We start from the raw sequence: 24,883 nt of genomic DNA, 5'->3' as shown, positions 1-24,883 counted from the left end.
TCAATTGCTTGCTATATAAGGGATAAAAATGTTTGGAATGATAGAACAAATTAGCTTAAAAATTGATAAGGTATGAAAGAGCTTCTGGGTGGAAGTGAAAACATTTCACTACCCTGCCTGTAAAGAAAATATAAATGTTTGACTTGAGTAATACAAATAAACTAATGTTTGATACAAGTGGCCTACATAAAATAAAGAGCAAGAGAAAATGTTATACTAGGAATCTGACTTCATTTGAAAGTAATATGTAAAGTATGACGATAGATTAGAGATTCAAGGAGTGTTGAATGTTGTAATATTGCCCTTTGACTGTTCAGGGTGTGTGTGAATATGTGTGTTTAACTACATATTCACACACATGAATGTGTGGGATGTTCATTCTTGTTAAATAATTCTGTTCTTCCTATTCTAGTTGTGGAGATAAAAATCAACAAAAAACACCCTAAGATAGGAATTGATAAAACCTTTGTGCTTTTACTTTATTCACCATCTGTCTATTGTTTTTTTTGTGGGAAAGACCTCAAAGTATGGCGGACAGATCCTGGCTCCATCTTCGACATTGACCCTTTGGAAGATAATATTCAGTCTAGGAGTCTACATATGGTTTCGGGTATTGTTTAACACATGGCTTTCTTCAATGCCTGGTTGAAGTAATGGAAGTAATATTTGAGCTAGTGAATCTAATGATATAGCTGCAGGTTTTCAGGAGTAACTTATGTGAGCACGTCAACCCATTCTTTACAGTTGCCACATTAAAGTGAATTGTCACTGGCTATATGCATAGAAGCACTGAATTGGATTTTACTCCCTTCAATTTGTTGTGTCACTGGTGCTAGTCTGCATGGAATCATTTACTAACGTCTGAACTAGCCTGAAGTTTGCAAATATAGTATAGACCCAGCATAACTAATGTGTAATTTAAGCACTGGACGGAATTCTCTCCCCCACAATCCCATTATAACATGTTTTAAAAATGGAAAGGGTTATTTTCATTTTATCTCAGGATCATGTCTTTTATAGCTATAGAATGCATTTTAAGGTGGATGACAGACCTAGTAGGTTTTCAATCAGATATTCAGGTTAAATGCAAACTATTTAACACTACAGGTGGTTCCAGGTGAGGCTTTTATTGTGTAGTTATCTCCTGAAGTCAATTTCTTTTGCAAGTTCTACTTAATAGATAAAATAGCTGCACTTTTTTTTTTGTAATTACCCTTCCATAGTCATGGGATTTTAGTGGGGTTCAGACATAATCTTCCATGTGTCCCCCTCCCCCACTTCTGTCCTTTTTCTTACTACAGAAAATCCATTAAGAAGGGAAAAAATGGAGTAGCTGCACAGTGTGTTTTGAATGGTAGCACTACAAGCATCCATCTGGAAACACCCCAGATCTCAAGACAAACAATATATTGCCACCATGACCATTAGGTTTTTTCATGTAACTGGATACATATAACGCTATTGCTGTTGTGTAGATGATAACATTACAATGGTTCCTGTAGCCATGTTCCTGCACTGCAGATTGTGCAGTGTAACTTTAGGCAAGAAAGTGTCTTGTGATGTACTAAAACAGACAGCACAGGGCCTTAGCCATAATTCAATACCTCTGTTCCTGTGTGAGTTGTCCCCTTTTGTACATTTTAATGAACTCACAAATTCCAAATTCTTTGCTTTGCACAAGATGATCCTTGCAAGGGAAGTAACTGCAAGGACTGATCTATTTTCTATTTTAAAATAATATTTATTTGTTCATTCCTATACCACCCAGAAGCTGAAGCTCTCTAGGTGGTTGGCATAAATTAAAGCATAAAATACTACATAAGATATATTCTAAAAGCTTAAAAGTTTAAAATGACAATATAAAATAAAAGCCAAGACGAAACCTAGCAGCAATGCAGAGATTTAAAATACAGCTTCAGATTTTAAACAACAGAACTAAAAGACTAAAATGGCTGGGAAAATAAAACAGAAGCCTTCACCTAATACTGGAAAGCTCTCTTTCTTTTTCCTACTTTTTTTATTTATAAGTATTTACTGCAGTATTGTGTTTCCTATTGTAGAAAAAGCAAGACGTTTCAGTAAACAACATTTACGTTCTACCAGTACTTCTGGCGTTGGAGATGACAAGTCAGATGGTTCTATATTTTCTTATTCCAGTGAGGTAACAAGGCCATCTAATGAAGGAGGTACCCAGAGATGTCCACAGATTTCTTCTGATTAACAGTCACAGTGTGTGTGTTCCTTGCACAGTTAACTCAGAAATCTTTGTTTGCCCAGTAAACAAACAGCTGTTTGAGAGGAAGTATTTTTTGCTAATGTCAGAAAGCCCATGAGACATTCAGCAAGATTTTTGCATTCTGTCTTCATGTGTGATTCACAAGTCTTAGAAGCTCTCAAGTATAGTTCTTAAATTAAAACTTCTTTTTCTCCATTTAGTTCACCCAGCTCTGATTTTCAGTTATGCAGCTGTGTGTCATATGGAATGTAAATCATGTTCAAATATGTGGCTTTAACTAGGTGTTGAGAGGATCAGTCTGTTAATTGCCATTATCCCAGGTATCAAATCATCAAAATACAGACAGTGCAAGGAGGCAGAGGTTAGTTTGTCTGAAGAGAATATATAGACGGGTATACTGAGGATATAGAGACTGTCATAATACTAGAATCCAGGGTCATCCCATGAACCTGATTGGTAGGAGATTCAGGACAGATAAAAGGAAGTACTTCTTCACACAGTGCATAGTCAAACTATGGAATTTGCTACCACAAGATGTAGTGATGGCCACCAGTTTGGATGGCTTTAAAAGGGGTTTGGATAAATTCCTGAAGGAAAAGGTAATCAATGACTGATGCCTCTCTGCTGCCTCCAGCATCAGAGGCAGTATGTCTATGTATACCAGTTGCTGGGGAATATAGTATGTGTGTGTGTGCTGCTGTTGCATTTGTGTCCTACTTATGGATTCCTGGTCAACAGCAGGTTGGCCACTGTGGCCCTTTTTACACCTAAGGGTTATCCCAGGAAAATGGAGGGATTGTCCCTGCCTGCTCCCAGGATCCCCTGTGTGGCATCTGGATGCACAGCAATGATCCCGGGACGATCCCGGGATATAGGGTTGGTGTAGACATGGCTCCTGAGTGAACAGAGTGCTGGACTAGATGGACCCTTGGTCTGATGCAGCATGTTTCCTCTTATGTTCCTAAGGTACTGCCTGATGTTGGCTCTTGTTTTAACCTGCTTGTGATTTATAATAGTTTTTAGCAACTGAATTTGACAAGTCTGTGCTGTTGTTACAGTGTAGCATATGTAATGTTGATTTATGACACCAGCACAATATTACAAACTACACTGGATGCCTACAAACATATTCTCTCTCTCTCTCTCTCTCTCTCTCTCTCTCTCTGTGTGTGTGTGTGTGTGTGTGTGAGAGAGAGAGAGAGAGTCTAAGTATGGTTTTCCATAGGGATGAACAAAAGCTATGTACAATAAAACTATAATAAAATATTCAAAATCTATACAGAAATATAAAATACCACCCTTCATATGAAACAGCAGCCAAATTTGTCAAAAGTATCAAGCAGTGCCATCCAAACATTTTGGTGCCTGAGCCAAACAGAAAATGCCACCCCCTTCCCCCTCCAGAGGCAAGCCAAGTAATTTTGACAGATAAGGGGGGGAAATCCCACAAACACTTCTCCCCATCCCTAGCAGTGAAAATACAATAACAACAAATTCAATAACTAACAAATTTCCTGACCTTTCCTGATATTTAAAATTTGCTGCCTGAGGCAACAGCCTCTCTCTGCTCAGCGGTAGGGTTGGCCCTGGTACCAAAAGCCTGTTGAAAGAGGATTTTAATAATAGACGTGGCTCATATGGAAGAAGGCACCCCATAAGGCATGCAGGTTCTAAACTAATAGGGCTTTTAAAAGTGAAAAACCAGTACTTTGTATTGAACCTTAAAGCACACTGGGAGCCAGTGCAACTTATCCAAAACTGATACCACGTGGCTCTACACCCAGCCCCTATCAATAGGTGGGTACCTGTATTTTGCACTAGCTGGAACTTCTGGACTGTAGCAGGTAATCCCTTGTAGAGTAGTCAAGATGAGAAGTATCCAAAGCATAAATGACAATGGTTGAAAAAACTCTCTGTAAGAAAGTGACTGTATCTGTGTCCTACACCATGAGTTATGGTTGGCATGTAAGTTCCCTTCACTAAAACTAAAACTAAAATTCAGTGCCAAGTGAAGCTGAATTGCGTGAGCTGTATGGATTATGCAAATTGAGAAAAGTTGCATAATTGTTCTTATTTTGCACAACTTTCATTCTGCTTTCCTTAATTCCTCTTTTATTTATTTATTTATTTATTTATTTATTAAATTTATATACTGCCCCATAGCCAAAGCGGTTTACAAAAGTTAAAAACAATGAACATTAAAAAGTATACAAAATTTAAAACCATCAAAAATATAAAAACAACAGTATTGACTGAGAAAGACAGAGACACCAAAGACCTGCCCCCAATCACTGAAAATCCTTACCATCTCTCTGATTACTGAAATTTCAGCAGGCTTTGATCACATGCTTCCAAGCATATTTTTGGAGCCATCTAGAAAGCATTTAACTCAGAGTAGAGGAAACCTCAAATTCTCAGGAAGTTTAATTCTATATCCACAATAATCTTCAGTGCTTGTGTGTTTATTTACATTAAAAACTATACCTGTTTAGACAGGAAAAACATCCTACAACTGCTTTCTAAGAGTGCCATCACACGGGGAGAAATCGCTTTTGCTTACTGTCGCTTTTTTGCCTGCGTGTTTGTCCCTCATTACTTCCTCTTTTGAAAGAAGAAGTAAACAGCATGCACGTGGCCCATTCAGTGGGCTGTTTTGATCTTGCTGCTTCTCCTGCACGCAGCAGGAGATAGTGGCAACTTCCATCTTCAAAAATAAGTTGGACTTACTGGGGTGGTATTTTGTGGCGCAAAGAAGGCTAGAAGGGCTGGGAGGTCCGCGGGAGACAGATGATGTCATGAGAGGGACCCATGGAAATCCGTGAGTGTCCGGTCACAAACGTGCAATAAAATGATCGTCTGATGGAGCTCTAAGTGTCAGTGCATACCACTATCTTCCTTCCCTCTATGGCCACAGCTAGACCTAACGTTTATCCTGGGATCATCCAGGGTTCGCCCCTGCCTGAGCACTGGATCCCCTGTGTGTCACCTAGATGAACAGGTTTGACCCCTGGACGATCCAGGGATAAACCTTAGGTCTAGCTATGACCTATGTGTATATTTGATTTTGCTTTGGGGCCAATAAGCCATATTTTAAAGGGGGTTGTGATATTCAGGACTTTTCTCTCAGAATATCTTTTGTTCAGCGTTTTGTTACCTTATTGTTCCACGAAGAAGTGCTCTTTGCAAACTAAACGTTTGCTGAGCTATACAACCAGTATTGTTGGTGCTGTAAAAGATTTTAGTTTGGCTACAATGGGCATTTAGATCCTTAAATTGTTAACATATGTTAACCTGTGTAACATGTAGATTAGGGGTGATAGTTCCTGTGTTTATTTCATGCTTTCATTGGGTTGCTGGAATGTATTAGCAAATTGAGGGTCCCAACTCACAGGACTGACAGGCATATGTTTCAAACTGAATTGCAACCCATCCCTATAAATGAATATACATGGAGCGTTAATAAGTGTGCTTGTTGTTGTGTCTGCGCTTCTAAAGTGAGTTTGGTATTACACTTAAATATGTCTATAAAATATTCATTGCAATCTTCTGTTCTGCTTGACTATATTTTTAGGCCACTTAAGCTATGCCTTGTCACCTCAGTTTTTAGTCTTAAAACTGAATAACTTTAGTACTCTCATTAGCATCTGACAGCTGTGTGTTTCTTATTTGGAATGAATATTTTTAGTTTCAATTTCTTGTTTGCCAAGTTTGAAGCCCTTAATGACAAACTATTTATTTTCTATAGTGAAAATCGTATTAAAATAAGTGTGTTAGTCTGAAAACAAGAACCTCTTCCTCCATAATGAGTTCTCTAATTAGTACATTTCTGCAAAGTGTTAAATACACTGTAGCTGTATCTCACTTCCATTGTTGGCATAGGCTGGGATTCAAGGATAAATAAAATAGGATATGATCTAGCCAAAGTCCTATCTTTTGCAGTTCCAAACAACCCAATCTAAGAAAATCCCTCTCAGCCACAAAATTATCTACCCTCTTTCTTAATACATAGGTCACAGGTTTTTGTATTCAAAATGCAAAAGCTGACTTTTTAAAAGAAAGATATTATTTCCATACAGTATGGCAAAATATCATTTATAAAGCACCCACAGTTAGGCACTTTGACAGAAAAAGCAAGCTTCTGAAAAGACACACACAGGGAGAAATATGTATCGAGGGGATGATGGGAGGAAAAACGAGCCTAGCAGTGGACTGTCCTCCCCTCCCATGTGCACTGTAGTGAAAGTCCAAGAGACATGGAGAACCAGGGGGCTGTCTTTGTAGCACCGGGTTGGCATTGCCTCCCTCCTCAACCCCACGCTTTCCCTGTCTCAGGGCGGTGGGGGTAATCCTGGCGCCGAGGAAATAGTGCAGGGTTTCTGGGTGGCCATCCGGGTCCCAGAGCTGTTCCTGCCCTCTTCCTGGTGAATGGCAGCCAATCGCTGGTAGCCTTTCACCAAGCTCTGCCCCAGGTTGGCCACAGATTGGCCACAGAGCGACATTACATGGCGGAAGTGTAGACAGCTCCCCACTTTTTACAACAACAACCCAACTTCCCAACCTTCTTTTCCCTCCAGTGCTTCCATAACAATTTCCCAGCTTCATAATACAAACCCAATATTATACATTCTCTACTGTGTTCAATAGGACTAACATCCATGAAAAGTGGCTGTATGATTGCAGCCTAAATAATATACCTGCTAAAATAAACTACCCCAACTGTCCAGTTTTGTTGCAATGCAAATCTCACCCTTCCAAGCTAGCATGGCTGTATTAAAAGCTAATACAGTAAGGATAGAAGTACTACATAGGAAGAAAGATCTAGAGAATAGAAAGATGCTACTCTTCTATGACAGTTCACCAGGGAGCATATGGAGGAGAACAATAGATCCTGACTCTGCTCTAGTTGTCTGCACCTCTGTCCAGTAGGAGAAAACGTGACTGGAAAGAACAGAATTGGGCCAAAGGCTCCCCACCGCAGTCTTTCTGGGGATTCAGCATAGTTGCCCTCTATAATCAGCCTGGGTATCCCAATCATGTTTCACTCCATGTGTTCTATCATCACTATCAAGGCTAGTGGATTCATTTTTAGCAGAAGCATTTTTAAAACTTTATTGCTTGTACATCTGGAGAAGTCTTCATAATAATTAAGGATTGGGTTGGATTATGATCCCATGTATTATTATTATTTATTTATTTTATTTATTTATTTATATAGTACCATCAGTGTACATGGTGCTGTACAGAGTAAAACAATAAAATAGCAAAACCCTGCCGCATAGGGTTACATTCTAATAGAATTATAATAAAACAATAAGAAGGGGAAGAGAATGCACCAAACAGGCACAGGGTAGAGTAAAACTAACAATATAAGAGTAAGATCAAAATCAAGTTTTAAAAGCTTTAGAAAAAAGAAGTTTGGGTAAACAAGCCGACTCAACTTAATGGAAGTTACATGTGTCCTTTTACATAAAAAGGAACAGGAATTGCCCCATGCAGACTAGACTCTTAAAGGACTTCCAGAGATGCCAGCTGGTATGTAGAGTCCATTCTAATATCAGTACATTTTACAAATGGTTTCAAAGATCAAAAGATCTTTGCCTGAATCATTACTTTCCAGCCTTCAAGATTTTTGCAACAATTACAGAATTAGATTATATATATTTCATGGTTCATTTCAGCACATATCCTATTGAGAGGTATAGTAAAAGAACAAGCAGTGAAAGCAAAGTTAAGATTGCATCAGATTTTCTAGTTGAGTAGATAATTAAAACCAAACCACTTTTTAATCATACTTAATGGAGCAGGAGCTTTTATGATACAGCAGTCTTTTTGTTGTTTGCTTATTTACCAATGTGAAAAACATGGTAATTCGTAATGGTTCTGTCATTTATTCACATAAATGGTGAAGGTTCCACTGTATGGAAGAAGCTCACACCATTTAAAAGGGTTTATGTGATAAAGGATCATGTCTTGGGAAAACAGGAAAGACTAGTGATTTTTCAAACATCTTTTTAAAACAAACAAACAAACACCAATGAATAATGCAATCCTGTCTGATGTGTCTGTAGGCTGTTTGCTTAAGTTTTGCCTGAACAGTAACCCCTTGTTTGGTTTCACCAGAAAAATATATATTGCTAGATTGCCCCTTTTTTGCTACATCAGAAATTCGCAAGCCACTGCTTGGATGTCCTAACCGACCTTTCAGTTTCTTTTTTATTTTATTTATTTATTGCATTCATAGCCCACCTTTTTCCTTCAAGGAATCCAGGGCAAAGTACATAATCCTCCTTCTCTCCGTTATTATCCTCACAACAACAATCCTGGGAGGTAGATTGTGCTGAGAGTCTGTGACTGGCTCAAAGTCACCCAGTGGGCTTCCATGACCAAGTGGAGACTAGAACCCGGATCTCCTGAATTCCAGTCCAAGACTCTAACCACTGCAGCACGCTGGCTCTCAGTGGTGTATTTCATATTTCGTTCTATCAATTGACTCATGACACAGTATGAGTCAACTGAAGGTTCATGACACAGTAACTTGTTCTGGTCAGTATCTGCATGGGGGTACTACCTCAGAACCGTATACATGTCACCTTCAGTTTCATGATGGATGTGAGGGGAGATATAAATTTAATAAATAATAGGAAAGGAAAGGAACCTCTCGTGCAAGCATTGAGTCATTACTGACTCTTGGAGGGACGCCTGCTTTCGCTGACGTTTTCTTGGCAGGCCTTATAGCGGGGTGGTTTGCTGTTGCCTTCCCCGGCCGTTATTACCTTTCCCCCAGCTAACTGGGTACTCATTTTACCGACCTCGGGAGGATGGAAGGCTGAGTCGACCCGAGCTGGCTGCCTGAGAACCAGCTTCCGCTGGGATCGAACTCAGGCTGTGGGGAGAATTTCAGCTGCAGAAACTGCTGTTTTACTGCTCTGCACCACATGAGGCTCAATAAATAATAAATTAGCCTTATTTTCCTTCTCACTCTCTTTATATTCTGCTTTTAAAAACAAATACACAGAATAATATCTATATGACAAGGTTCAACTGAAAGTGAAATAAAATGCTTTTCCCGCTTGTCTATTTGTGCTATTCTGCTGTACCACAGTGCCACCCAGAGGTTATGTAGTGGAAAAGCAGTAAAAGAAACACTTTCTGTGTAATGCTCCAAACTCAGTTCTGCAACAAAACCGAAAATAGACACACCGGATTAACAGCCTTGTATAGAAAATCCCAATATCTGAGCAGTGCTTCATTGTGAAACAGCATCGTTGCCACATAGTGAGTTTCCCCATCCATGACTGGACTGTCAATGACTGGGGAAGGAAGTTTGCAACATGATGACACTGCATCTGGTAGAAGCAGGGCAGGCAACCTAGTGCCCTGCACATGTTTTGGATTACAACTCCTATAATCTGTCCATTAGCCACACTGGCTAGGGCTCGTTAGAGGTATAATCCAAAGCTTTTGGAGGGCACCAGGATGCCTATCCCTTCTACAGAAGTTCAGGCGATGGGGACAGCTAGGCTCAGGGTTATTATTGGTGGCATTCTCACGTCCCATAATGTATAACCTATCTCTAAAGAACACCAGGGCATATTCCCTACTTTGAAGAGCCCTGAAGTGAATAGGCGTGCTTTGCTCCACAGTGAGTTGGCAGGGTGAATAGCACAGAAATAAAGTCCTTTACTGCTGAAGTGAACTACTACTGTTTGAGCGGAGAAGTGTGAATAAACTCCAACAGTCTGCCTGAATATTTGATCAATGAGGTGTAGAAAGAGTGGTTTGTGAGGAGAAATGGGGGAATGATCAAGGAAATCTAATTTAATTTTCATATTTGACTTTTTAAAAGAAGAGTATAGGTGGTTGTGCATATTTCTAACAATTGTTATTAACTATAGATTTTGAGATTTTTAAAAAATGAATCTATGGCTACAGGCAAACAAATATTGCTTCAGAGAATACAAAAGACTAGGGCCATGGCTAGACCAGGCCTATCCCTGTTCATGTAAATGACACACAGGGGATCCAGGGACCAGCCAGGGACAACCCTGGGACGATCCCAGGATATAGGCCTAGTCTAGCCATGGCCTGAATGAAGATTGTATGGTAGTACTACATGGTGGATATGCACCTTTACTATAGGTTGCATTCAATTCACTTTAAATTCATTGTTCTTGCTCTTGCTTTGTTTTTTAAACTTAATGTCATTTTGTTCCATAGTCATAGGATAGCAATATAATCCCAACTAATTTGCACATTTCCTTGCATCTATCACTTGTGGTTTTGCCTTTTGTAAAGCATCCTCCTTTTAAAAAGTCACTTTGTCTATCCAAGACAAGCTTATTTGTGTATACAGAAATCTTTCTGTTTACTCCAATTCCTATGGATGTAACCAATTCACATTTTCTAATTAGGAGATGAAACCACCGCTTCACCCAAGGAACACGGCATGTTTTCCTGACGTAGTAATGCCTTTGTGTTTCTTTATCACATAGCCCCTGTGCTTCCTGGGGCATATCAGCAAAGTCAGCCCCAAGGATACGGTTACATGCACCAGACTAGTATGTCATCTATGAGATCAATGCATTCACAGCCACATTCAGCTAACTTGGTGAGTATTAAGTTGAATGATTAATTCTTTTTGTGGCAATGCAATTCTATAAATGCAGGGGGGGGGGTTGGAACTAAGCATAGAACCAGTGTTTAAAAACTTCTTACACTTTTTCACATGGGTTAAACCTAGAATAAAATAGGTATTGAAAATACTGAATCAAGGAAGTCATGTGGGTTTTGCTTTTAAAGCAAATGAGTGCACGTTTTTATTCAGGTGCACAGTGACTGCCAAGCATCAGCAGTAAGCACCATTGTACAATCTTCATTTGTTTAAAATTGTTTATATCCCGTTGTTCCCTAAGGAGATCAGAGCAACATACACTAAATTAGGGGTGGGCAACGTCATACCAGGCCCCTTGTGGTCCTCCTGTTTGCAAGCAAAATTTGGCCCTCTGGCCAAAGCGTTAAATTTAGCTTGGAAACCAGCTGGATTTAACAACTGAATCACTGCGGAATGGTTTTGATGCTGAATTTTGGTGGCAAACTGGCAATTTCAGTGCCTTTTCCCCCTTGGATGCCCTGTAGACTGCAGCCCATGTTGGGGATACAGGGGGTAAAAATGGCCCCTGGAACTCTGGAAGTTGCCCAGGCTGCACTAAATAAAGCAATATAGGCATAAGAATATAAGAAGAGCCCTGCTGGTCCAGCATTCTGTTCACACGATGGCCAACCATCTGCCCACAGGAAACCCACAAGAAAGACATGAGTGCAGCAGCATAATGACAATAAATCTCACAGCAGTCAGAATATCTAGATGGGCTCAAAAGCCTGATTAAAACCCAAAGTTTTAACTGTGCTCCTAAATGCTAGCTGATCTCCTGGGGAAGTGAGTTCCAGAGGTAGAGATAAGGAAGAGCAAATAAACTATCAGATCTCAGGATCCAGCTTTCAGCATTTTGATGGGATACCATATAAAAATATGTTTAAGTTGCAATCCATTGCAAAATGTTCTTGCATGAGCCTCATTGAAATGCATTAATTTCAGTGGTGCCTGTACCGGATAACTTCCTAGTGGCCAGTGCAAAAAAAATGAATATCTGTTGCAGTTGTAAGCCCCCCTTTAAGATGGAGAAGGGAACAGAGGAAATAACAAGACAGATACCAGAGTTTGTGTGAACTAGGGCCTCTTTATTTAAACCAGGAAGTTCTTCCCTCCCAGGAACTGGATGTTCAAATGTGGGAATTCAACTAAGTGGACCAGCAGGCAACTAGCTTGCCATTGTTGGGCGAGCCACTCTGCCTGGTTAAGAAGCAGGATCTGGCCCATCTCTTCCCCTAGACTACACACGTGTGTAAATGGTGGTCTCCCTGAGCCACTTCCACCTCGTGCCTCACAATTCTGGATAGGTGAGGCAGGTTAGTCCCAAAGGCAAACTGTATCCTGGCTCCTGGGTGCAGAGCCCCTGAACAGCAAGCCTCTGGACTTACCCATCACCATAAAGGTGCTCTGAATACCCACCAAATCCTGATTAACAGCAAATTCTCACACATGCCATGCCATTTGCAATCCATGCCATTTGCAATCAACTTATTTAACCAGTTCCCCACCGCTAACACTGAACGAAACCCAGTACATAAAAAACTCTACATAAAGCCAAACCGTGATCAGGTAAAATTTCCTACTTCACTCCCACAAAGGGAGCAACTACATAAGCATGCATTACTTGTGTGGCACCTAAAAAGTGGTGAGAGGCAGAGAAGCCAGATTTTAAGGCCTCAGCCTCCACCCCAATGATTCTGCAAATGTGCGTCCATACGCTCACCAGCTCATTGCCGCCTCCTTTTCCCTTTCCGTCCACAAATTTTGCCCCCCGCCCAAGACATTCCTGGCAGGAGGGGAACAAGCATCTCTGTTCTCTCAATTTATTTAATCCTAATGACAAATAATTTGCTTAAAAAATTTAAAGGACCATATTTAAGGCTTTAAAGTAGTGTAAATCTCTAATTAGATAACCCAAGCTACTGTGTGTGTAGTGGTAATTAGAAACTAAATGTCAGTTGAATTATGATGGAGATTTATTCTGACAGCCTTATTATATAAGCATGTGTAAAATGTCTGTGGGTTTTGTTTCTCAGCAATATTAAGACCAAAATAAGTTTCTAAAAGTTTGAACTGAGTAGCTATTGCCCAGTAGGATGAAATGCAGTAAAGTATCATACTCCTGAGGCTTCCGATATTCATTGATATAAATGTCTAGCAATGCTTTTGCCTTTTGGCTGGAAATTGGCACTCTTGGGTGTTTTTTTTTTTTACTGGATTATAAATGATAGATTTAAATAAATGGCTTTAAATAAATTTAAATACAGTTCATAAAAATGTTTTATGAAGATATATAAAAAACATGTTTAATGGCATGGAATAAATCCATAACCCTATTGTGATCGCCTGACCTCTCGTTAAAGACTTTCTGGAAATAATAAAAGTTGCAAGCATTTTCTCAAAACGATATACCATAATAGTACTTGGCTGGATAGTTCTGGTGTATTTGTATTGGCAAAAACATGTTCAGTAAATTGTAGCTCCTTATGAAAATGTTTTAAAATCTTTTCTGATTAAGTTTGTGGCCATGTGCTAGCAATCTTTTTTGAGGAATCTGCCTGTCTCATGAATGAGTGTATGTAGTATATAATATGATGTGTGATTATGGCCTTAGCTAGACCTAAGGTTTATCCTGGGATCATCCCGGGGTCATCCCTGTTCATGTAAATGACACACAGGATATCCCGAGAGCGGGCAGGGACGACCCCAGGATAAACCTTAGGTCTAGCTAAGGCCTATATACAATTAATGCCTGAAAGGGGGTCTAAGTCCTCCTTGTGATGTATTGTTCTATATATTGCATAGCCTTGATTTTATTTTAGAGTACTGTGACATTTAATTGGTATAGTGTGTTGTGTGCTTTCTAAGTGTTAGTTCATACCACTGGCGCTGTTCAGAAAACACCTTAAACTACGGCTTTAACCACAGCTAATAAGGCAAAAAGCCTTATTCACCATGGTTAAAGCCATGGTTTATGGTGTCTTCTGAACAGGGCCACTGTCTTTCTTCCCTGTATGTGGATAAATTATTTTGCCTTGTGGCCACTAAGCAAATGACAAACCATCTTTTTAAGGGCATTGTGTCATTCAGGACTTTGCACTTAGAATGAATCTATAGTTCAGTGTTTGTTGCCTGGTTGTTCCACAAAAAAGTGTTTTTTGCAATCAAAAGGTATGCTAACCTACAAACCAGTAATTTTGGTGCTGTAAAAAGTTTCACTGTTGATAAAATGGGCAGTATCCAGTGCTGCCACTCCGCTTATGCAGTTCACATAGGCCATTGCTAGACCAGGCCTATGTCCTGGGATTGTCCTGGGACCAACCATGTGCATCCAAATAACACACAGGGGATCCCAGGAGCAGGCAGGGACAACTCCTCCATTTGCCTGGGATAATCCTTAGGTCATAGTGCTAGCAGAAGTGATGTCTAGCACAGCTCCATCAAGATTTGCTGGCACAACGGCTTTTCTGGGGAAACCCATTGTGCCAACAAATACTATTGGTGTTGTGCTAGACTTCACTTGTGATTATGCTTATGTCAGTAGTGTAAGCGGAGTGGCAAAATTGGATACAAACATTATGTGGATACTGGTATATCAGCTGTCCTTGAACTTGCCTACCTGCAGGACATACTTAATGGACTTTCCCCCACTTTTATCTTAACAGAGGACATACAGAGCTATGTATGACTATAGTGCCCAAGATGAAGATGAAGTTTCCTTCAGAGATGGTGACTACATCATTAATGTGCAACCAATTGATGATGGTTGGATGTATGGTACTGTTCAGAGAACTGGGAAAACTGGAATGCTTCCAGCAAATTATATTGAGTTTGTTAATTAATGTCCTTCCATTAGTCCTTCTGAGCTTTATTTTGATTTACCTAATCTTTACAAAAGTACTTTTAAGACAACATCTTCATTACTTCCCTGTTAATGTAACCATTTGTGCTCATATGCTGAAGTCAACACACAGGTCCTCTGAGAAAACCAAGAAGCACGGAGCTCCAAAAGCACGCTGCTTAAAATGATCTTAAAACAGTCAGTGGAAAATGGAAACCTGGTGCTTGTAATCATGTAGAGGTTTCTATCAGTTAGCTCCCAAACAGAATTCTGCCATTACAGTAGGCTGTATTTCTCATTTAAATTATAACCACAAAGCAGCTGTTTTTTTATCATGCGACTTTGACATTGTAAGAGGCTATAGCTGGTTATAGTTTGAGCCATTAAAAATCCGAGTGAACTGATTTTTATTTTATTTTTGTCGTGATGAGTGACATGATCAGAAGTTGCTTAATACTGCCTGGCAGCCTTAAACAAAATGTACCTTGTTCATAATGTTGAAAAATTATTGATACACAATTGTCCATTCTACTGTATTCTTCCCTGATCTCTTGTTTGCTGTCATCTGTAATCCCATTCCCAACTCATGTCAGTCTTCCCAAACCACCAGTTGTGAATGATCTCTGAATCATGACATTGTTGTGCCTTTTTGCACAGCTAGAGACAATTTTAGAATGCATTTGTTGATTCCTATCTTTTCTATTTTGTTAAATCCAACCTTTTTCTATTTTCCCTTGTACTAACATTGTTTATATACAAATGACTATCTTCAAGGCACTTTACAAATAACCTCTATCTCTAATCTCTCCTTTTGTCAAGAGTCTGTCTTGGGAATCTTACAATACAGAGTATTTTGAAAATGAGTGGCTATATCCTTTACTTCTAGTGTAAAGGATTGGTTGCAGAAATTACTTCATGAATTTGGGCTTGGATTTGGGACTTGATTGGCACACTGTGTGATTTACCCCCCTGCCCATCTCCAGCCAGGCTTAGTTGAAGAAAAGATAAATAGATATTTTTAGTAGATTGCCATCCTTGAGAATATAACTCATGAATTTCTTCAGCAATCAAAGCATGTCATCCATCTGATAACTTTGCTTTCACAAAATGGTGAAAAATAACAAAAACATTTTTCCAGCATTAAAAAAGCACGATGTCCGTTGGCTTTAGTACTACTATCTTTAGCATCTTGGGTCTAATTTAAATTAATGGAGTAACAAAACACTTCTTAGTGATTTTAGGAATTGGTGAGCGCTGGTGTAGCATGTGGCTAAGAGACAGGCAGAGCAACTCAAAGGGGAACAGAAGGAGAGATTTGCCACAGAGATACCATGGCATCCAGAGCCCTGTTGGCATACAAGTGGCCAGGGCAAAGGGTGGGAAGGGCGATTTGCTGCTGGATTCCCCCCCCAACAGTTCTCCTTTTAGTTCCCCTTTTATTGAAATCAATGGGAGGGGAAACACCTATGCCTGCTTATGGCTGTGTAGATGAAGGAGTTTGATCATGGAGTCTCATGGGGGAATGGAAGGGCTCTGGATCCCGTGGATCTAAAGCTGCCCCTGGAACACACCATTTCAAGGCCTACCATTAGAACAATGGTGGCAGTAGATTTATATACTCCATGGAGCTTTCCATGGGGGCAACTTGGGCCTCCAGAGCAGATGTGACACCCACAGCATCTTAACTCCTCTGAGAACCGTGTTCAGATGACATGCTAAGCCATGGCGATTAAGTATTTTGAGCTAAACATTATGGCTTAGCGAGTTGTGTGAACCATGAGTTAGCGTGTCATGAGAACCATTCCTACCCATGATGGCTACGTAACCATAGTTTAAACTCACTGACCATTTGCTGCAAAAGGGCTAGTGGCCTAACCATGGCTTAGAGTGTTATCTGAACAGGCCCAAGAAGTCTGCAGTTCAAATATCTCCTCTAGCACAAACTCAATAATTGACCATAGATAAGGCCCTCTTGCTCAGTCCACTTATCTCAGTTCTCTATCTGTAAATAGGGATGATAATAATAGTGAGCTACCTTGCAGGGATATGAAAAGATTACAACAAGATAGTATTTGAAGCACTTTATAAAGCACCTTCTAAAGCATACAAATGCTAAGCATTATTGGGTTGGATACAAAGATTTACATTTCCTCCAATGGAAGGACTCCTTTTGGAGGCAGTCTTCTTCTGTCAAATGATCCAACCCATTATTATTTACCCAATGTCATTTTCTGTCAAATTACAAAGCAAGAGCAGAAGAATAGGAAATACTTTGAGTGGAGTTAACATTGATTTTAGCTGTCAGAACTTATCCCCCAATCCAGTGCATTTTTTTTGCAATCCAAGCATGTAGAACATAGAAGCAAAATTGTCACAACATTTTCCTAATTGTTTATGCCAAAAAAATAAAAAAAATAAATCAGTATGAATGCCAGTTACTTCTGTTCTCCATTTAAAATATCCAAATATTTATGTAAAATGGGAGTTATAGAAAGGACTTATTTTTCTACCTACTCAGCTGAGATGTCAGTGTTGAAAGTATGCCTATTTATGATCATTTGTCTCTACATTTTTTTCTATCCAAATCAAATCAGAACAGATTTTTTTAGATCCAGGTCAGATAGAGGGAAATGTAAAATAAAGCTCTTTGCTAGATTGATACCTATATTTGTATCTAAGGGCTAGAGTGTCTTTTGCTAATGGTATGAATCACTGTAACCAGGGGTATGTTGGCCCTTGAAGGCATGATGGGTTCATTGTGCATATTTTAACTTTTGATTGTCTAAAGAATCATATTTAAACTGCTTTTAGAAAGTTGTGTTCTCGAAAATCAAGAGTAATATTTCATGTTTCTTTTAGTAATTATTAAGGGTAGCATGAAGTTATAAACATGTTATCACTTGTAAGTACAGAGGTCAAAGAATAGGAAGTTCTGCATTTCTATTATTCTGCTTTATGTAATAGAGGAAAAATAAATCTCTGTTCAGCAGATGAGTAGCTGTTCTGTCTCCTGTCCATTTTTCTGTAATAGTGGTAGCCATGGCCCTGACACAGTTTGACTTGGGCATTTCAGTGCATTTTGCCATGGATTGGACCAGGGCAGGGAGATCAAAGGTTATAAGATGAGATAGAACAGTCCCCTCATGGGAGTTGCTTGTTGTGAAGGAGCCGCCCCTGCAATCCCACTCCCTCAATCACCTCAAAACTTGCCTTGAAAGAGAGATGTAAACTTTCTTTGCATGGGTGTGCATTACCACCTCATGACATGAACGTTTGCTTTGGCCATCTGTGTCAATGACTGGTGTCACTTTAAGATATGCTTTGTGCATGCAGAAGGACAATGGCCCAGTGCAAACTAGATGTGTGACATTAATTGTGTGAATGCAATTAATGTGCACATTCTTTTGCTATGCAAATTGCAACCATGGCGGAGGCTGAGCAGCTTTGGGGCTAGAAAAGGGACAGCAAAGGGAAATTTCACTCATTTACCTCCCTGTACCATCTCAACAAAAATCTCCTTTCTGAACTTGCTATTTGCATTTTAGGGGAAAGCCTATATAGGTGCCAGCCATCACCACCCTCTTCGGGAGTGTCAAGTGCTATTTCCATTTCTTTGGATGTCTTACAAATTCAGTGCACTGCCCTTATGAAATGGATCGCTTTCATGTCATGAAATTATGATGGCAGATTTCAGGACTTTCATGATACAAATAGAGTTAGTACAAATATAGAATGAAAATGGGATTGAATTGAGGAAATAAGTATTGGATTCATGCTGTTGAGAAAGAAAGTTTGGAATTCAAAATTATCAGGAGAAAGCAATGTAGTGATGTAGATCCTTAATCCTAAGCACTCTCTCAAGCTACTTCAAATGTTAGTACATTTTTTTTACACAGAAAGCACTTCCATATAGGAGGTGGGGAGTATGAAACCAAATGTAGAGTGTTGCGTGTGATGATTGCTTACTTATTCTCTGTATTGATGGATCTGCATACAGTGTTCACTCTGTGGTGGCAACAGTTATGTTGAATTGCAGCAGGCACATTACATGTACACTAGGCAAAACCTAGAAAACAGTGACATTGATTTCTCGTCCTCCCCACACTCCCACACCTTAAAAAGCCCTATCCCAGAGTAGCAGTTTTGCCAGCCTATTGTATGCTATGTGCAAGGTAGAAAGTTAAGACAAGAATAAATAGAGCTCTCGACTGCCATGCTTGTCAAAATATTCTCAAGCCAGAAATATTTCTACTGAGAAAGGTAAATGAGCACATCTCATTGCAGATTTGGTTTTTTTATTAGATTGTAATTTATGAGTTCATATTAATTTGTAATGGTTTGAGTTAGTTTTTTAACCACGTAGTATGCTGATCTAGCAATGCTGCTGTACATACACTTCCAAGGTATAGTATTAGATGAGACTCTCAATTGTTGCCCATAAAGCCCCACATAAAAACTAATTGAATGCATTAGTGCCTACAACCAAGAGTATGAATGCATTAATTAGCTGTAGGCACTAGCCACCATTTTTGGAAGCTTTTAACTTCTGAAAAGGGAAATCCTGGATTTAGTCCTTAATTCACACACTCTGTAGGTGATCAGGGCTATCAAAACTCATAGCATAGGTCATCTGTTTAACATTGCACATTCACTTCCTAGTTAGATGAAGGGAACCACCTACCCCGCCCTGATTTATGTGTACAACGTACCAATGTACATGCAGTTTTCTGATATCATTACATGTCACATTAAATTGCAAGTGATAGGTGCCACCTTTACTTACCTATTGTATTTTGAATAACATTGAAATAAGATACTGGTAACTCTTTCTCCAAAAGTAGTGTTTCATTGTGAAAATGTTTATATTAGCATTAAATAAATGCTATAAATGCTATTTTCATACTGACATGACATGCCCCATATAAACAAGGGCTGCTTAATGCATCACATAGGCCATGGCTAGACCTACTGGGTCTAGTGCGATGGAGGGGGGACGCTCTCGCAACATGGTTATCGCGAGATCTTCCCCTCTGTCTACACGTGGCGCATGATGTCCCAGGAGGAAGATGATGTTGCGCCCGCCATTTTGCTTTTTTAAAAGGACAAGGAGCGCATGAGCGCTCAAACACAAATCGTAAGTCTTGGATAAATACCGGGAGCTATTTCCCCCCTTTCTAGAACTACCTGCACCACTGCAGGACATTCAAAGGAATTTCGTATGCTTTTGTGTATGTCTGATATATAGAAATTGCATATTGTATGTGTGATGTAATCAAATTGCAACTCAAACCTTTTATTTTAGAGAGATCATAAGTTATCTACTGTATCATTACAATTCTGTGTGCTTCAACATTATAAAGTACAAGCTGTTAAACCACCAGAAATAATTTTTTACTGACTTGTATTTGGTTACCATGATGTGGAACTCATCTACTGGTTTTCGCAGTTTATAAAAAGCAAAAAATAAATAAGTTACCTGCTGTAGTTTGATGTACATTTGCTTAAAAATGCACATACCTAGTTATTTTGCAAAATTGGGAGAATGAAATTATTTGGGAAACTTCGTTGCTCAATGGGGTAGGGAATTTTAATGGACCCTGCGATATATTGACATAATTTGGCTTTTGTCATACAAAAGGATAACACCTGCTATTAAAATATATTTTATTAGAATTGCTTTAAATCCTGTTTCCCCCCTGTACACTGTGAATCTTGATGCCTCAGTGGACTAAAGCAACTTTCTGCTGCCTGAAGTACTAACCTATGCAACCTAGTTCATATTTTGGTTGATGTCAAGTAGTTGTACGATTTACATATTCAGCATAACATACAACGGCACTGAAATAAAATATTAAAGCCACGATTATGTATGTATTATATTAATCAAAAACACTTCAGAGCTATCACACACAATCCTATAGATAATTCATTACTGTAAATTAAGTAATAAGTACCACTTTAACAAGTACCTTCAGGGTGAGTGATGGAGAGCTCTTGCCCATTCTAGGGTATGGTAAGTGAGGGTTCGCTATGCCCCTGTCCCTTGCTTTATAGCAATGGCAGCAGACACAATTGTGACGAAGGACAATAATTGAGTGGTACATGCTTTGAATAAAGAAGGTGCCAGGTTCAGTCCCCAGGTTTTCCAGTCAAGCGATCTTGGGTAACACTTCTGCCTTTGAGAGTCGCTGCCAGGAAAAGTAGAAGGTATTGGCTGGGCGGACGAATAGGAAGCTTCAAATGTTCATATGATGAGGCCTTTTTCTCCTCTCTCTCCTGGCAGGAATCCTGCAAGCTGCAAACAAGAACACTTCCCCTACCCCAAACCTCCCATGCTTTGTGGCATTGCAGCAAGTGTAGCCTTACTGACTGGGTCAATGGAGGGGAAGGCAAGAAGTCTCTGATATACTTTCTTCTTTCTTTCTTGGTCACAGTTAGACCTTTAAGAGGGTGGTATAGTGTTTAAGTCCAATAGACAAACTGGCTTTTACACATGTAGATTTAAGTTATGGGAACACTCAGCATAGCAGCAGAGAAAATGTTTTGCATGAAGAAGGTCCCAGGTTCAATCCCTGGCGTGTCCAGAGATTGAAGGTTCAAGTAGCAGATGACAGTAGAAGACCTCTGGATGACACTCTGGAGAACTGTGGACAGAGTAGACAGTGCAGAGTAGACTATTTGGCTAGATGGACAAATCACCTGAGCATCCCATGTTTCCATGAACCTCAATTTAAAAACATGCACACAAGGGATTTAAACACAAATCTATTTTTGAGACAAACATGGACATGCTGAGCCAAATCAGAATTACTTTCATTAATTCTATGTTTTTCGACTCAACAAGTGAGTTCTTTCTAGCATATTCCACCCTTGCGAAGCTCAAGGGTCTTATGTAAATCTCACTAAATAGTAACATTTAACTAAAAAATGACCCCAAAGCTATTAAAGGAACAAAGCAATAATTTTGTTTGCAATAAAATAACAGCATAAATCATTAATCAAATGCCTTCTGTACTAGATGAGCTTTGGAAGACCAGCTCTGGACTTGTTTTATAGCCTTGAAGCAATAGTGGTAAAGGCTATTATTTATTTATTTATTTATTTATAAAGTGCCATCAATTTTCATGGTGCGATACAGAATAAAACAAAACAAGACAATCTGCCGTATGGCTTACAATTTAAAATCACCGTAACAGACAGGGGAGGGAGGGAAAAAACCAATAGGGGTAGGGACATTAAAACTAAATATAGATTAGTATGACCATGCTACGGTTAAAAAGCTTTTGAGAAAAATCTTTTCAAGCGAGATTTAAAAACAGAAATTGATGTTGTCGTCTGCAAATGCACTGGAAGAGAATTCCAGGCATAGGGGGCAGCGAGCGAGAATGGGCGAAGATGAGCGAAAGATGTGGAAACTCTTGGGCAGGTAAGAGACATGGTGTTATTGGAGTGGAGGGCATGAGCAGGGCGATGAAGTGAAATAAGGGACGAAAGGTAGGGAGGAGCCAGTTCATGACAGGCTTTAAAAGAAAGAAGCAGCAGCTTGTATTGGATTCTATAAGAGAGGGATTTTAGAAGCGAGGTGACATGATCAAAACAACGAACCAAGAAAATAATCCTAGCTGCAGAATGATGAATGGAGACCATTGGAGACAAATGAGAAGAAGACCGGAAGATCTTGTTGACCGGAAGACCGGTCAACAAAAGATTACAATAATCCAGGCGAGAAATAACCAAAGCATGAACAAGGGTCTTGGCGGAAGAGACCGTTAGGAACGGTCGAATTCTAGTGATGTTGTACAAGAAGAAATGACAAGACTTAGCTACAGCCTTAATATGTGACGAAAAGGAAATTGAAGAATTAAAAATAAAACCAAGGCTACGAGCTTCCTCAACAGGATGGAGCATAACATTATTATGGTGAAGGAGAAGGAAGAGATTTAGGAGGGAAAACTAGCAATTCTGTTTTTGCCATGTTCAGTTTCAGTCGGTGCCACAAGGCTCTGCCCCTTGTTGCCACTGTTCCCACTCAATGATCCAAAGATGCTTAAAGCAGAACTTAATCTGCAGTATACAGGCGGCATGGCAGCTCATGGAAACTTCTCTCTAACTGAGGCATGTAGGACCCATGCCATGAAGGGCTGTAAAGGTAAGCATCTGTACTTGATGCTGCATTTGAAGTGCCCCTAAAATGACATTATTCCAGAAACTCTTGGCACCAACAAGCCCTAACTACTTCTGTTCTTCCTGGAACGAGCAAGCATGTAGGGGTTTCTACCTAGGACAGGGGTGGGGGATGTGTGGATTGCGGCTCTTGTCAGCCCTAGGCAGCATCCTGAGGTGCAGGTATAGCTTCTGTCCAGCTAACACATTTGGTTACATGTGGACCAGAAAGCAAGAATAATGTAGAAAACCCTGACAAATAGCAACTTCTGAATTCAGACAGTCCTAGGCTGAAGAAGGGGCTAGTGCAGGGGTGGGCAACTTGTGTCCCTTGAAATATTTTGACTAACAAACTCCTATAAATCCTATGCAGCATAGCCAATGTGAAATCATCAGAGTTGTAGGCCAAAGTAGCTATTTCCAAGTTCCTTTATAACAGGGATCAATACGTTCTAATGATGCTGGCATTGGTTTGGGTTTCTGCTTCTGTTCTTCACGGCCAAAGGTCAACTAATTAGATTCCTGGATTCTGGAATGAGAAGTCTGAAAGAGCATGTAAAGACCCTCTTCATTTCAGATCTTAAGAGGCTGGGCTTAATATAGCTCCTTTTTCCTATGAAATCTCAGAAGTCCTGAGTAATGGCAAGAGAGCCTTCAAGCTGCAGTCATTACCTTTGCAAACTGGAGTTTTGTGCTTTAGTTTGAGATCTGGCTCCATATCCAGCTTCTGCTAGCTGATGTACTATATTGACTACTACTTGCTGTGAATGTCCAAGGACCTTGGCCAGACTTCCATCAAAGTTCATCTCATTATGGTCATTTCAGATTGCCATGGTTCTATAGAAGATTTAGGTTTTCTCTCATCCATTAACAAAAAATTGTGGGAGGGTTAAATAATTGTTTTCACCTAATACAAGCCAGCAGATAGGCGAATTCTCTCTTCTTCCTAAATTGTTTTATAAGCCATTTGAACCATTAGCCTCCTTTTTTAAAGATCATTTTCCTTCAAAGTTGCTCTTCTTGTGGCCATCACATCTGCTAAACAACTCAGCAGGCTTAAGCCATAGCTATTTATTTATTTATTTATTTATTACATTTTTATACCGCTCAATAGCCAAAGCTCTCTGGGCGGTTCACAAAAATTAAAACCATGAAGAGCATAATAACAACCAACAATTTAAAAACACGAATACAAAATACAATATAAAGAGCACAACCAGGATTAAAACCATACAGCAAAAATTGATATAGATTAAAATATGGAATTAAAACAGCAAAGTTTAAATTTAAGTTAAATTAAGTGTTAAAATACTGAGAGAATAAAAAGGTTTTCACCGGGCGTCTAAAAGAATATAATGTAGATGCCAAGCGAACCTACTTAGGGAGCTCATTCCACAGCCGGGGTGCCACAGCACAGAAGGCCCTCCTCCTAGTAGCCACCTGCCTCACTTCCTTTGGCAAGGGCTCACAGAGAAGGACCCCTGTGGATGATCTTAAGGTCGGGGCAGGCACATATGGGAGGAGGAGTTCCTTCAAATAACCTGGCCCCCAGGACGAACCCCGGGATCGTCCCTGTGTGTCCACATGATGCACAGGGGATCCCGGGATCAGGGAGGGATGATCCCCCCCCTTGCCCTGGGATGTCGCCCTTGCCTTTGGCCCTGGTTTTTCCGAGGTCCCGGGCTGAGCCTGAGACCGCAGATTGTCTGGCCTGGTGTTGCAGCTGGGTGCCAAGAGCCGTGCATGGGGCACAGCGCTCCTCAGGAGCGCTGGGCCCATCAGGGGTAGGGAGAAGGGAGCGTGGAAATTAATTCTTTTTTTGAAAAAAATGCTTACCTTTTGCCGTTCGTGCGCTGCTGCGCCTTTAAAAAACAAAAAACGGCAGACGGGATAGCAGGTAGGTCTAGCTAAGGCTTCAGTCTGCTCAGGTATAATATCCCATTTTTCTACTGAGAATGTTCTCTGTTTTTCATGTTAATATGACCTGCATCCT

General features: G+C 39.9%; 1 protein-coding gene across 3 annotated transcripts in view; it reads left to right on the top strand.

Moving 5' to 3' along the window:
- LOC134399692 (LIM zinc-binding domain-containing Nebulette) overlaps positions 1–16,697 on the top strand; it is a 181,354-nt gene extending 164,657 nt beyond the window's left edge. For 2 of the 3 annotated variants that reach the window (XM_063127787.1, XM_063127780.1), the window contains 2 exons: positions 10,729–10,844; positions 14,552–16,697. In XM_063127787.1, coding sequence (XP_062983857.1) covers positions 10,729–10,844; positions 14,552–14,728 — 293 coding nt within the window. In that variant the 3' untranslated portion in view covers positions 14,729–16,697. Of the gene's footprint in view, positions 1–517; positions 611–10,728; positions 10,845–14,551 lie in introns of all 3 variants that reach the window. The other variant, XM_063127795.1, reaches the window with a different exon arrangement.
- The last annotated feature ends 8,186 nt before the right edge of the window (positions 16,698–24,883 follow it).

Source organism: Elgaria multicarinata, chromosome 1, assembly GCF_023053635.1.
Source record: "Elgaria multicarinata webbii isolate HBS135686 ecotype San Diego chromosome 1, rElgMul1.1.pri, whole genome shotgun sequence".
NCBI classification, from domain to species: Eukaryota; Metazoa; Chordata; class Lepidosauria; order Squamata; family Anguidae; genus Elgaria; species Elgaria multicarinata.
Note: the sequence above shows the minus strand (reverse complement) of the source record. Positions and strands in the feature narration are given on the sequence as shown.